The 15,355-nt window shown below is 45.7% G+C and overlaps 1 protein-coding gene and 1 long non-coding RNA gene across 3 annotated transcripts in view; both read right to left on the minus strand.

The window, feature by feature from the left end:
* RTN4 (reticulon 4) overlaps positions 1-2,647 on the minus strand; it is a 39,745-nt gene extending 37,098 nt beyond the window's left edge. Inside the window, exon 1 of one of the 2 annotated variants that reach the window (XM_082049312.1) lies at positions 2,060-2,647. In XM_082049312.1, coding sequence (XP_081905438.1) covers positions 2,060-2,525 — 466 coding nt within the window. In that variant the 5' untranslated portion in view covers positions 2,526-2,647. The remainder of the gene's footprint in view (positions 1-2,059) is intronic. The other variant, XM_082049313.1, reaches the window with a different exon arrangement.
* Positions 2,648-2,818: 171 nt separating this feature from the next.
* Positions 2,819-15,355, minus strand: part of LOC309438279 — a 44,398-nt gene continuing 31,861 nt past the window's right edge. The window contains exons 4-8 of the long non-coding RNA XR_014183747.1: positions 10,943-11,004; positions 9,764-9,882; positions 9,359-9,442; positions 6,408-6,467; positions 2,819-3,241 (exon numbers count right to left, since the gene is read on the minus strand). This is a non-coding gene — a long non-coding RNA (uncharacterized lncRNA). The remainder of the gene's footprint in view (positions 3,242-6,407; positions 6,468-9,358; positions 9,443-9,763; positions 9,883-10,942; positions 11,005-15,355) is intronic.

The following is a 15,355-nucleotide window of genomic DNA, read 5'->3' on the forward strand; positions in this document are numbered from 1 at the left end:
TCAACACCATGTGTTCTCATCTAGTAGTTTCAAGTTCTTAAAATATAGCCTGTAACATTCCAACCCATCATTAGACGAGCATTATGTGTTACACACCTTGTCTTTGGAAACCAGGTCTCCTAAAGATGCCGGTCCTCACTTCAGAGCCCTAAATTAATCATCACTGATAAATTCCATCCCTCCAATTAGGTTTTATAACACTTTGACACCACTTTTCAGCTCCACTACCTAATTTTCACACAGGTAGGTCTCCTGCACTCTAATAAAGATGAGATATTTCAGGGATTACTGTGTTCCTTGCCTTATCCTTCAGGGTGCAGGGAGGAGAAAAACAAACCAGCTCTGGAAATGCCACTTTTATCCCCACTTTTCCAAGCAACAGCAAGATTGGGTTGATTCTATTCCTTCCATTCTGTTCTGCTCAAACCTTCCACCGCTACACTCAAACAACTTGCCTAGAAAAATGTCTGTTCACTTATCAAATACCATCCATTCTCTTAAGTCTGTAGCAAGCGTTTGTCATCATCTGTCCTCCAAATGGTGGAAAAGTAATACAAAAAAATATCCTTGGCATATCACTACACAGATACCAGAAGAACGAAAAAGCAGGCTTGATGAAAGACAACAGCACAACTAACCATAAAGTCCTGTCACATACGCAAATAAAAAGCATGATGAAACCCCTCCAAATAAAATTAAATTCAGGTTTAACAACAGGAGGGTTCTTTGTCATTATTCCAGATGCCTTTTTTTAAATTAAAAGTATCATGTTCACTCTTACCATGACATCAAGTTATTATTGAAATTCTGCGTCTTTGAAACATATATAGTGTACCAATGCAACAATAGCAATGAAGAATGCACCATCATGATAACAAGGAACTTTGATCTGTTTGTTTTCACTGTTTCAATGGCCTCAAGTCAGCTTTTGCATTTTGAACTAAGCAAAAGCAGGGCCAAGGCACACAAGCAATCCGCATGCAACGCATTAGTCATGCTGGGTCAGCTCCTGGCTTAGACCTGGCAATAGGGGTTTTGGCACTCGGCAGCGCGGGCAGCTGCGCAGGGGGGGCACACCCCCCAGTGCCACAGTTCTGAGCGGGGGTACCCAGCGCGAAGGGGTGACCCCTCAGACAGCCCAGATGACACCCATGGCTGGCTGCGCCCGCCCAGGAGGCACACGCACGACGACAGCTTGACATTTTTCTCCCGGTACTGCCACACCTACAGCACCGAGCAAGCCCGTACGCCTTTTGTGCTTTCACACACACTTCACTAGTTTCCATTCCCTCTCGGGGTTTAAGATTCGTTGTCTGGAGCCGGAGAGCAGAGTTTCCCACCAAGGGCCGCACTCTCTGCCAGGCCCGCAGAGACGCCCATCCCCTCCGGCTGGCAGGCTTAGGAAAGGAGGCAGCGCAGCTCCTCTCCCTCGCCCCTCCCAGCGAGGTGATTTGTTTAAAATGAGTGAGATTAAGAGCACCTGTATTCCCGCCCCGCCCAGCCCCGGAGGCCGCGGTGTCGGGCCGCCCTGCGGGTGAACCGTGCCCGGGACAATGCGGCGAGGGGCCGGCACGGCGGCAGTTACGCCTCGAGCACGTTTTGCCCCGGGGGAAGAAGCGGCCGGACCCCCGCAGCCGTTACCAGCGGCTCTGCCCCCGCACTCCCGCCGCGACGCGGCCGTTGCCAGGCGGCGGCCTCGCCCCCGGGCGGCCCATGTGCGAGGCGGCGGCCGGGGCGGCGCTTCCCCCCTCCCGCCATTAGCATAACAGAGGGGAGGAGGAGGCAAAAAGAGAAGAAATTAAAGAAAAATAAAAAAGGGGGAGGGGGAGCCCTTTTTCTCGCATGAGCTGCGGCGGGGCCACGGGGAGCGGGGCCGCGCCCGGCGCGGCTGAGGGGAGGGAGCGATGCCGCAGGAGGCGGCCGAGGGCCGGCAGACAAAGGGACCCTCCCGGCGGGGTAGCGAGAACCGGAGCGATTCGGGCGAAGGCGCCCGGCCGCCCAGAACCGCTGCTCCCCGCCCGGCCGCCGCCCCCCCCGGCCCCGGGGCGGAGGCACTCACCAGCCGAGCCGGACGAGGACCCTCTTTTCCGGGGGCCGGCGACGACGGGGAGCTCGGGCTTGGGCGGCTGGGGCTGAGCGGGCCGGGCGGGGGCCGAGGGCTGCTCCTGCGCGGGGGACGGCGTGGTGGCGGACGAGGAGGAGGATGAGACGGCTCCCGGGGGGCTCCAGTCGGGCTGCGGTGGCTCCGGAGCGGCGGGGCGGGGCGGCTCGGCGGGGCCGCCGAGGTCCAGCAGCTGCGGCGGCCGCTCCTGCGGGGCTGCGGCGGGGGCGGGAGCCGCGGCGGGCTTCCTCTCCATCACCTCCAGCTGCTCGTCGAAGTCTTCGTCCTCCTCTTCCTCCTCCTCTTCTTCCTCCTCCTCCTTCTCGTCGTCGAGCACGAACTGGTAGTTGAACTGGGGCTGCTGCGGACGCGTTGGCCCGGAGGTGGAGGAGGAGACCAGGGGCGACTGGTCTAGCTCGTCCATGGTGCCTGGAGCGGGCGGAACAATGAGTGCGCGGCGCTGGGGCTGTGCCTGTGCCGGCTGCGGGGGGAGGGCGAGCGCTGCGCCGCCGCTGCGGGACCCAGACTCCACGCCCTGTTGAGTCACCGCTGGGGGAGGCGGCGGGCGCGGCCGCCCGCACCGCGACCCCGCCCGCCGCGGCGCTGAGCGACGGCGGAGACAGCCAATAGGAGCGGGAAGAGGCGCGGCGCCGCCAATGAGACGCGGCGCTGGGTGCGGCCGCCTCATTACTATGCAGCGCGGGGCAGGGCGCGCAGGCTGGGAAGCGGGGCCGGAGAACTCGGGTAAAGTTCAGCGCAGAGAACGCGGGTGGGCGGGGGCGGCCCCACCTGCGGGCCGGGGGCTGCCGCGCCTCCTGCGGGATGGGGCCGGGGCGAGGCGGGGATCCCCCCATCCCTGCGCGGGCAGCACCGTGACAGACATCTTGTGAGTGCGTGTCGTGATTCATCACTTTCCTCTGCCAGCGCTTGGGTGACTTTCTTTTTTTTTAAAGAGCGGTCAGACCTCCTAAGATGTTAAAAAAGGCCAGGGTGCGGTGGGGCTCCCCGGCACACACCAACCGCCCTGCGGTTTCACTCACCCCGATGTCACCAAGGGGTCCCGAGGGGGCTGAGGCTCCTTCCCAATCCTGCTCCATCTCCCGGGGGATGGAAGTCATAACCAAAGCATGATGCAAAAAACTGGAAAAAAAACAGAGAGCAGACATTTTTCAGAAGAGACAAACTTGTTTAAGCGCTCGTGTTGGGTTAAGCCGGCCATCTGAATGAACGGATCCAACCGTCTCTGTAAAGTCTGCCTGTGAATTCTGCAACTCGTGCAGGAGAAGCGGCAGCTCGTGCACAGCGCAGAAGTTGGCGTCCCTGCGTTAGGCCGTGGTGTAGTCTGGCTTTCTGCTCAGAGATGGACCGTTGGCCAGAGCCCTTGGGGTAACGTTTTAACTTAAATGGCGTGTATTTGGATGCCATTTCCACCCACACAGCTACCACAATACGACCAAAAGAACTTAAAATCCTATATTTTATACTATCCTGACATTATTATGGATTTTTAACCCAAAGATGATTTATTCTCCCATATGTGCCTGTATAAAGAGATTAGTTCGTGGAAAGGTTCAGAGCACGCTAAGTGCAGGTTGGATGAGACACGAGAACCGAAGGAGGAGGAACCACAAGCCCTCGCTTGCTTAAGCTGCGCTGTCACCCTTTCCCTTGCTCCGCTGTCACCCTCAGCCCACCCAGCCCCAGCAAGTTCCAGATGAGTTTCTTTTCAGAGATGTACAAAACCATCAATATTCTCTATCTCTGCCAGAAATGACTGGAAGGAATGTGAAAAGTATTTCTAAAAAATGCAGAGAAGGCAACGCTGTTATCTCAATGGAGACAAAACTTTCCCAGCGGGTGAATAAGCACTTAACAACCTGGGAGCTCTTTAGATTTCGTTCTTTTCCCCTCAGATTTTGTATCTTCTATTGACAAATCACCCGTGTATATTTCAAGTCAGCTCTTTTTACAGTGATATAAGGGACATTACAGTGGCAGCAGGATAGATGGATTAAATTCCATGTATTGTTAAACATAACCCATGGAAGTTCTGGCTAAATTCAATTCCTAGTTTGATTGTCCCATCTCTGTTACAGCCAGCGGACAACGTGCGGAAATAAAGACAGGACAGGCTCTATGGCTCCCATCAAAACTGAGCCAGTTATTCATTTGCTTCATGATTTAAGATGGAAACTGATACTTCCAGTCTTTTTTTGCTCACCTATTGCTGTCTACCCCGTGTCTTACAGCAGCTGCTAGAGTGTAAGTGCATGAAAAGTAAATGTTCAATATTTCCTCTCTTTCCCTACCAGCTACAGCCCATTTGGAGAACAGACGGGAGGGAGAGCGCTCAGTTCTGGGTAATGTCAAATCTCAGGACATTTTTACTCTTTGAAAAGCTTAATATACTAAATTGTCTGAAGAAATTATTAACAAGCTGCTGATGACTTTTATCTGAGGAAAAAAAAAAACAAACAGACCAAACTTAATAACTTATCGATGAATAGAAGTCTGAAATCTTCAGTGGCATTTTAGCCCATTCACAAGAGGTGACTGGGCCTGAAATATGTTACTGAAAGGAAAATTGAGGTTCTTTGTGTACTCTTTTATTACATACCAGGAAAGTAAATAGACTTGTGGTTTTATATTGTAAATCTGCACTTCTTATATAGCAAATAAAAATATTTTGATTGAATAAAGTCTTCATCATTTTGCCAGCCAATCTATTTTCACATCTCTTGGTCAAACAAGAAAGCAGAATTTTAACATTCCATTAAAATATACCCTAAGGCAACAAGGTACTGTTAAAAATGTGTACAATTCTGAGTACAGGGACAGCGCTGAAACTCATTTTGACATATCTGACTGCAGTGATTTTTGGTCATCTACAAGTAGGAAAAAACTACATATAATTCAGCTGATTTTATCAGAATGCTTGAAAGAGAATCCATCTTCAGTTAAAGAGAAATGAAAGGGGGGTTTATTTAGAGAAAGGAAGTGACTAAAGAAAGGTCTTGGAGGGAAACAGGAAGGGAGTTCCAGGTTGCCTGAGCAAGTCCCAGTAAGGAGCAAGAGGAAAATGCAGCTCTCCACTATACTGCAAAACACCCTTTTTAACTCTTGAGAAAAATGGTTTACCATTCCTAATCGAAGACTGTCAACAAGTCGGAGTACTTTGCAGATATTCAGCGAGTTCATTTACAAAGCTGGTTTTCATGGGGTGTTTTCATAAGCAAACCTGGGAAGGAAAGCACGGAGCATGTGAAAAAGCTGCAGAGCACTTGGCGCGGCTCTCAGTCTCCACCCCAGCGCTGCCAATGCTTACGTACTGCCTGCATTTTTTATTTATTTTTTGTCCACTGTGACCTTCTGCTTGATCTTACACAGAAGAAATATGATCTGACAACATACCGTAGACTAGGAGAACAATTGTGATGGGACAATGCAGTATTATCACTGCACAGCGGGATCAAACGGAAGAGAAAAAACATTTAGTCTCAATAGCAGGTTATAATGATGGAGTTAAAATTAGAGGGATGGTTGGATTTCTGTCCCTGCTTTTAAGTACAAGCCTCCAGGTTTTGGGCATCATGTCTGTGTCTTTGGAAGAATAAAACTCTGCGATTCTTTTGTTTTCAGATTATGCCTGTGCTGCAATGCCTTGGGCACCACGGATATTTCCCTAGCAGGCTTCCCTTCCTTTGAACACCCGCTGTGCTTCTTTTCAAGATCAGGAGTGGGATATTGTGAGAAAATCACTGCTTAGCTTATGGATACAAATAATAAATATGGAGGAAAAAGGTGTTAAAGCATTAGTACAGAGGGATTCCCATCTCTTCATGGTTTTGACACTTTTTTTTAGCCCCCCTAACATCATCTTGATAAATCAAACCAGTCCATTTCTACAGTAGATGCCAATCAGTACAGTCCTTAAGCGAAACCAAAGACTAAAGACCTTTCATTATTACAATGATTCAATATAATAACAAAATTGAATCAAATATGTCCATTCACACGTTAATAATAGTGTGTCAAGAAAACAAAGCCATGGGAATGTGGCAGAATGATGTACACTACATGATTTTTAACACCACTTCCTAAATTCATCAGGTCACTGTAGAAAATTTAAAGAAACATGAATGAAAAATCTTCTGTGAGCATTCCTCACATTTTCTAAGGAATCAGAATGAATGGTGATTTTTTCTTCGAATTCCCCAGAATGAAGGTAATTCCCCACTCTAGGTTTAATATTGCTACCCCTCAGCCCCTCACACTTTTAAGAAATACAATGAAATCATTCACTTACCAGTTTGACCATAAGAATTTACATTCTTGAAGAACATAAGGACCACCAGCTTCATTGGACCTGGACAGAAAAAATCCATTCTCTATTAATTCCTCTTGCAAACGGATCAAGGGAATATCATAATTATTTTTTCTAGTTCATGTTATCCCCTCCTACTTTTCATTTAAACATGAATGCTTAAAATCAGTATCAAGTTTAGATCTCAGCATCCCTAAATCTATACTCATGGACATGTCTAAATTCAAACTTTTCAGCCTTAATACTTAGCTTTTTTTTTTTTTTTTTAAGGATTTTATTATAGTTCTGCCCTGTTTTATGTGAACATCCCACACACTAATTAATGAACCAGCAATGTTTGTTCCCTGTGTGTCTGGGGGCTCAATGGAGGGAAGAAAACCCACTGATGCCCAGTACTGACATATTGGTGAGGTTCGGTTCCCAAGGAGTGAAGAAAGCAGGTTGTGCTCATTACACCGCAAAGCAGAGCACGGCCAGAACCGTTTCACGAGTGGAGTTTTAGAGCAGAAAGAGAATTTGGATGGCACGTTCCAGGCTCAGAGTATCCAGCCTCTCTCTAAATCAGGGGTGCTCGACCTCGGATTTCTTAACTTGTCGCGTACAAGTGATGGAGCTGAATCAGCTGAACAAAGCTCCACCATTCCGATTCCAGATGTTGAGCTGGCGATGCTACGAGCTCAGTGACAATTTACAAGTCCAATGGCAAAAATGAACTATCTGAAACCATGGTATTTGCTCTACATTATTTTAATAGTTTAGGGGTTGTTAGTTTGTTTTTTTTTTAAACTTAGGAATTCATAAAAGTTATAATCATTTGGAATTGAAATGGGTTTGCATTTTCTAAAGGGAAAGTGCATATAAATTAAATTAGAAATCAATTTTTGCTCTTTTTATGCATTGATATTTACCCACTTAGGAGAGAAACAGCCTGGTAACCGAGATTCAGAGTTATTCCCTTGGCTGCTAAATATGCCTGAGGAGTAAACAGATTGATAGCAGCAACATTTTCACCGTTCCTGTAGAGAAGGTTGATGGCATTGCTACTGGGACTACAAAACTGGAATATACGAGCAAAGTTTATACTGGAAGCAACAGAACTGATTTGAAATGGCTCACATTGAAAAGGTACCGGCCCACCATCTTCTAGAACTTTGCTCACTGCTTAATAACTTGTCCCTTGCAAGTGTTTTTGTCAGACTCCAGCAGCTGGAGCCTTCACCTGTGCTATGGTGGCGCTTTGGGGTCACGGCGCGTTTTTGACTTCCAAAGCCAGAAGGCTTAGCAGCTTTGAAAGACACCACCAAGAGTCCGATTGCTGCTTCTTTGTTACAAGCATTTCGGGAGCTCTTCCTTTATCTGGGTCAGACAAAGATAGGACAGCTAAAAAAATGTTCAACACGGCTACCCTGCTTTCTCATTATCACATCAAGCTGGCCCGATACTGAAGCCCTTGATCTCCCTCACCTGCCCCCACGTAAAACACTCCAGCTTTTGAACACTTTGGACAATTTCCGTTAACTACAGCAGTGGCAGAAGATTCGAGGCTATTAAATTCCTGATAGCTTTGTAAAAATCAGCAGCTGGCTAAAGGACAGAGGGCTGAGGAGCTCTCCTGCGGAGCCGGAGCCAGGAGAACTCGGATTGTTACCCGTTCCGTTTGGGAGCCAGCAGCCAGGGTGCACTTTTCCCAGGCATGTCTGTCTTTTATCCAGATGGCAAAACCAAAAAGGAGGATAAGAGAGATGTGAGAATGACTGAAGATATTCCAGGATAGAGATGCAAACAATGTCAGACTTGAAGCTACAGGAAACCTGAATTTGCTAGTTTTACTGGTTTTGGAACTAGTTTCTGACTGTTGTAGATAGGGATGTGTTTTAGGTGAGTCATGCCTGGAACCCTGCCCAGGTGCAGCCACAGTTTTGGCAAGGAAGGAAAAAAAAGGGGAGATAAATCTTGGAGGCTGAATTCTCTCTGATATATCCTATGAAACAAAAGGAAAAGATCTTGAAAAACCAGCACATTAACCAGAAGTTACACAAGGCCACTTCGTTCTCCCAAGAAAATCAGGGTTCTTCAGACCTTCTAGGGGATGGTGTTTGGTGGGCCAAAGCTGTTTTCAAATGCAGTTTTTTCAATGCAAATATAGTTTTTACTCTTCTCACTGCAACTTTCGAAAAACTAACATATCTCAGTGAAAACTGACTACTTGAATACCATGCAACATCTGCTCAGCACAGGCTATTAGCTCAGATTAACTGGTTTTATTCCATCTGTTAGGACCAGGTTGCTAAACAGCGCAAGATATAATGTATGAGCCTGGAAATAACTATAACTTGAGCAGAAATACCAGTTGAAAAATACCGGTTTGGATTTAGAGGTAGCTGGCTAGATGTTATTTGTTTCTCATCCAAATCTTACCCATTTTTAGCTTTAGAAAAACAGAATTTAGAACTAGCACTTTAGGATTTATCCAACTAAATTGTTTCAACAGAATTCTTGTAAATTTTGCATTGTGCCCTCATAATGTTGAACAGATCTCTCTGATGGAGCACATAACGACCTTCCTGAAGCTCATACAAATGAACCAAGATGGTTAATAGAGAAGAACTAAGATGGCAGGTGGTGTCTGCCCTCAGAAACTTATTTCATCCTCCTTATATCTTTGCTTGCACTTTTGATTTTTACCTAATCCCTGTTCACTTAGATTTTCCATGAGAATAATGACTTCCTTACAGTTTCTTTTCTTCCCAAAATGTCACCTGGCAAATCACTTTCAAAAGGCTGCTGTTAAAAGAATAAAATCATATAGTGCTTGAGCTGTGTAGTGATGATGAGCAGCTTTTTGACACTACACCTGTAGTAATTTCTTTTACCTAGACTACATTCTAGAGGAGCAACAAGTTAATAAGGCACACAAATACGTGCATACTTACAGGCTGCTACTGAATTCACGTCCATTTTATTTATTCCTTCAGCACACTGCATTCCGTTCAGTGTAAAACTGTTTTGTGAGTATCCTAGGAAAAAAGAATGAAATTAAAACAACAGGCCTATTGATTGCCATTTCAAATAAATTCTTTGAGTGCTGAGAAGACAACCTCCTCGTTCCTATTAGGTAAACCCAGGAACTCGTGTTCTGCTCAATAGCTGTGTGATCACAGACCAATACAGGCAGTTTCTTCATAGCTGGGCATGCTCGTGGAACTGATGTGAGGGTGAGATGTACCTCTGATCACTCATCTCGTCTCTTTCCAGCACTTTGCAAGGGCCATGCTTCCCTTCTATCTTGTTTTAGAGGAATCCTCAAATTCAACTCACTTTTAGGCAAATTCACTCACCAGATCATCATGTCGCTGCTCATCTGACCTGGTTTAGCCCTTCTTAGAGCTTGAAGTTTGTACAGATGTTCACCAGTTGTATTGAACTCTTTCTTTGAAGCAAAGTGTATTTTATTTTTCTTCAAGAATATAACAAAAAGAAAGGTTGTAAGACACCAAGATGTCTATGCATTTTATATTAACTAAACATCCTACTTGATCAAAACGCCTATTCTGGCTTTCCCGCAAAGCGGGTGATGGTTCTGACCTCTGTGGGCTCAGCCTCTCTGCCCTGAGCTTGGGCACTTTCGTTTTCCCCAAATCCATTTTTATGGCTGCCCAGGATGCTGAATATGTAAAAGTAATTTGCGTACCCCACTGTGGGCCGAGGAAGGACAGCTGGGAGCAGACAACAAGGGATGTTAAAATGGACCAGACTTCCAGAACAGAAAGATCAGCACTGGCACCTGGCACAGTCTCCAACTATTCACTTCAGTTGCCTCAGACTAAAACAGCCCAGGACCGGGTAATTCTTACTTCTTCATATATCCGTCTAACCGCAATCAAATAAAGATAAACATTCCTAAAAACAGTACAGGATCTCTTCTCCCATACTGTTCAAGCACTATTTGAACTGCTCTAACGATAAAGTCAGGTGTCGCCCCAAAATATATAGTGTACAATCTATTGGTTCCATTTTAGATCGTTTTATGGCAACTGAATGACATTTAAATTTTTATTGCATCCCTACCAAAGTGTAATTTTTAGACACACTGTGCCAGGGATTTTGTCGTCTTCTCTGCTTGGAAATTTCAGTTCAAATTACAGATATTTCTTCAGCCTAAGTATTTATGCATTTATAGTTGTGTGTGGCATATATATGTATGTATGTATAAATGCATACACAAAATGTGAACCAAAAAAAAGCCAAATGTCCTGTCTCTGGGTTGACCAGCTGTTTGGCTTTAATTAGGTTCATGTTTCCCCTCGGGAGTGCTTAGGCCGCCCAGCCGAGTACCACGGCTCACTGTGTTACGCGATGTACTGGCATGTTAAGAAGTCGATTCCTCCTACACACAGTTCACAAGATACAATACAACAGGTGGATGAAAAACACGTTGCATGGGGGTGTTTTGGAAAAATGAGGCAACAACAAACCAAAGAGGTCAGTGGAAAAAGATCACTCAGTTTGCTGCCTACCTTTATTGGTTAGTTGTTCCTCTTGCAGATGTTTTGGATTTGCTCGCATTGGAAAGGCAAACCTAGAAGCAAGCAAGGAAATATATATAAGCATTAAGAAAAAAAAAAAAAAAAGAAGGTAAAAATATTATCTCCAGTGAGCTAAGAATAGCATCCCACAAAACTACATTTAGATATAAGAGATAGCATATACAGGCACTATGTATTATAGCTAATGGCACATGCTCCTGTGAGTTCTCCTCAGTCATTAAGCTTCTAAGGCAAAGACTACATCATCTCCTATCTGCAGAACATAACACAAGGACCCCACAATCCTGATCACAGCCCCTGTGTGACGTATAGATATTATAAACGTCTCCTGACAGGATGGGCATTTTTTCCTTGTTCAATCAGATTTCTCACGGCTCCCAGCCAGGCCAAGTGTGTCAGCTGGAAGCTCTGCCGAGCAGGGGCTGCTAACACACACCGCCAAACTTCACAGTGACCATCATGCCCACAAAGTTAATAGCACAATATACAAACCCATTTAATTTCCGTGCATTCTGCTTCGTGTCAGGCTTCATGTCAACACACGCCTGATTTATGATCCATCCTGAGTACTGGCAGCACATAGGTGTGTGGGATACGTATATGCAATGTTTGTAGCTGGATCACCCGGGGCAACGTCACATGGGATCTGACAAGACCGGCGCGTTTGGGCTTTGGCAATAGTTGGAGAAGGAGCCCACAGGATTACTGCAAGAGATAACGTTGGGTGTTTGTGTTCTCAGTGCTGCTGCACAGGAACTCTGACATTGCCACAAGCTGTGTGGTACCCTTCCAAAAATAATGGCCATCTCACGTAGCAAGCACAAAGAGCTGCCGGCTGGCCCTGGGGCTGACGGAGTCATTTTCTCAGCAATGCAGTACTGAAGTTGGGGGCTTGGTTATGTGGGGAAGGCTTTGAAATGGCACATGAGAAAGGTGGGAATTTGTGCGCAGAAAGGGAGAACGTGGGCTGAGCTGCTGGCTCCAGGGGCTGTGCAGCCTGGACTCGCCAAGCACTGACCAGCAGGACACGCCAAGCATTGGCCAGCAGGACACGCCAAGCACTGGCCAGCAGGACACGCCAAGCACTGACCAGCAGGACTCACCAAGCACTGGCCAGCAGGACACGCCAAGCACTGGCCAGCAGGACACGCCAAGCATTGGCCAGCAGGACACGCCAAGCACTGGCCAGCAGGACACGCCAAGCACTGGCCAACAGGACACGCCAAGCACTGACCAGCAGGACATGCCAAGCACTGGCCAGCAGGACACGCCAAGCACTGACCAGCAGGACATGCCAAGCACTGGCCAGCAGGACACGCCAAGCACTGGCCAGCAGGACACGCCAAGCACTGACCAGCAGGACATGCCAAGCACTGGCCAGCAGCAGCAGCTGGAGGAGAAAGAAAGAACAAAACGGAACCTGTTTCCCTACGTTTTGGAAAGAATGGCCTGTGGCAAGATGTGAGAGGGTTAGGAGAAAAAGAGCAAAATGTGTCATGAGCCCAATATACAGAAATTGTAAAGTGTGAAGACAAAAAGGAAAGGGCAAGAAATCCCCTTTTCTAGCACAAAAATAGATGAGGCAGAGAAACACTGAAAAATGGAATTTCAGGTTACCTTTCTGCACTGAACGTATTTACAGTTTGACTCGGTTCCGTTATTCTAGATATACATTCAAGCCTATTTTACTTCTTTTCCAACCCAGTCGATTCCTTGATTCTGTGTGTTTCTCTACTCTCCATTCTCATCCAAAACTTCTTTCTAAGGAGCAGTTTTTCTCTCAGGCATGCACATTTAAGTGTTACTACAGAGAAATACAGGTGTTCATGGGTATCTGAAGGCAAGAGGACAAAAATCTGGTGCAAGAGGAATTGAGAGGCAGCTGTTACAGTGCTTTTAGTATGATGAGGACTGACTTTACAGCCTGACCTTCCACTCTGCTTGTTCTTTTGTATAAAGATATTGAAATAGGAAGGTGTTTTCCTAAGTTAGACAACATTCAGAAACAACCATGCATTCATTTAATGAATAATAACAAATTTGAGTCTCTGCATTTATGAATGCCACTCTGATTAAAATTCTTGTAGACTAAGAATTCATCTTCAAATGCCTATTAAGCAAAAGAAACATGCACAAATTAAAGATAAAACGATGAAATAATAATAAAACCTGTTGTTGTGATTAAAAACTAAAGCATTTTAGAAGGACTTCACCTAAAACCTAGAAAGCATACCAGAGCTGGGTAAAAAATCAAAGGTATTCAGACTTGGAAATGAACAGTTCAAGAGATGCAGCTGCTTCAGCCAAAGTGAGTAGGACTCCAGTACAGCCCCTTCAAACCCAGCGACTGGTGTGATGAGGCGGGAAATACAAGTGAGCTAAACTGGCAAGAGTTTGGGAAAGCAACATCAGCCACAGCTTGAAAAGAAGCTGGTGCTGTCCTAACGTAAAGTGACCAAAATCAGTGCAGCCCTCAGTGCTCAGGAGGGTTTGCAGCATGACTAGAGCAGATCTGGAACGCTGCGGCACCACCCCGAGCGCTGCGGAGCGTGGGGCACGTGCTGGGCGCGCAGCAGCTCTGCAGAAATCCTGTCCCCCTGTTTCTCCAGAGGGAGGTTCTCTTCTGCACAACCTTGTTCTAAGAATACCGCAGCACTCTGTCGCAGCTTTACATCTTAATGACATCGGTACATTACACTCTTTTCAAAAGATAACCCCAGAAACATGTGAAATCATGTAAATGTACATTTGCCTCTGGGAAAAGTGAAGCGATCCTTAATTTTTACCAACCTGGGTAAGGATTAGCTCTAGAGAGTTCATATTATGTTTTGAAGGTAATTGTCACTAAAATCAGATCCAGCCTTCTTATGCAAGGAGTTATTGGGTGAGATCCTCAGCTTTTACAGGTTCAGGCTCCTTCGTTGAAATTGCACACTGTTGGGAATTAGTGTTCGCTGGGAATCTGTCTTGCTACAGAACTTCCAAATTAACTAAATGAAAAGCGAGATACAGCAAAAGCGTAGTATCAGAAGACATATCTGTGCAGAATAACACTCCAAGCTACAGTCTGACACCGTATTCATGACATGAAAAAAGCAAAACCAAACTGGGAATACTGCTGCTGTTCAAACCTGAGCCCTTGTTCCCACAACTTCAGTGATACAGTTTCTATTTGGGATGGTACGCAGCACTGACACCAAAGAAACCAAGAGATGGATTTGGTAGGACCACGCTGTGTGGCCAGAAAAGAGCTTTGCAAAGTCTAAATAAATGAAGAAATCTTAAAGGCAATTGTTGTTTATAATATTTTTCAAAGAACTTGGTGGCAGTTTTTGTGCAACATGCATTTTTAATGATACCTAGCTTAACTATTAACTGTGTCTTTGAAAATAAGCGAATGTTGCCACTCCCTACATTTGTCAGAAATTAATGGAATGGGATGTACCCATAAAATGATCGTTAACTGCACCCATTATCTTGCCTGCAGATTTCATCCGATCTTTGTACTTGATTCTAAGCTGAAGATTCTCCTGAATAAAGTCCACGTATTTCTAAGAACAAGCGGTTCAGGTATTTCTATTCTAATTACCACCATACCACAAGAACTGAAATAGCATCAATTAAAGTTGTCATTGACCTCTTACAGAGCACTGATATAAATGCCATTCTCCTGGTGTCCCAGCTGCTTTTTATACAACGGGGTATTTGATTTCCTCTGAACGTTTGATAGAAAGATTAAACCGTCCAATGTTTCCAATTAAAAACAGCTTGTGTTCTACAGTGGATTTAACTACTTCGTTAAATCGCTCATTATGGATCTTCTCACAGCACCATTTTCAGTTCTTTCCTTCAACCTATAAATTTTTCACTTAGGGATCTAATAAAATCATCAGGAAGCTTAAATTTTGTTCATATGCCAAGTATCACGAAGATGTAATTAAAAATCATTACCAGTATTCCATCTGCCACTTCTGTGCGCTGTCAGTGCACCTGACTCCTCAGTGTGCAGCGTTCACAAGTCTGCAAATTAATGCAATATGAGCAGAGAAAACGTCCATGCTATCTACATACAATTTAAACTCTGCGCTTCTTTTCCAACACGTCCCACTGCTCTCCCTCAAGCCCAGGAACCTCTGGTCCAGCGCACAACCAGCGGGCCTTCATGGGAGACAAATGTTTCTCCTTTCTTCTTGGGAATGTTGCCAAGACACTTCCTTGCCTCTTTCGGATGCGCCTGTCCTTCTTCGTGTCTATGTTTTGTTCCCTTTAGATCAGCGTAATGTTAGAGCCTTTCTGCCAATGTGTATGCATGCAGAATTAATAGACTTCAGCTACTACAAAAAGATGTTGGCAGGAGTTTTGTTGGCAGCAGACAGAGTAAGC

This window comes from Streptopelia decaocto (assembly GCF_964273445.1).
Source record: "Streptopelia decaocto genome assembly, chromosome: 3".
Taxonomy (NCBI): Eukaryota; Metazoa; Chordata; class Aves; order Columbiformes; family Columbidae; genus Streptopelia; species Streptopelia decaocto.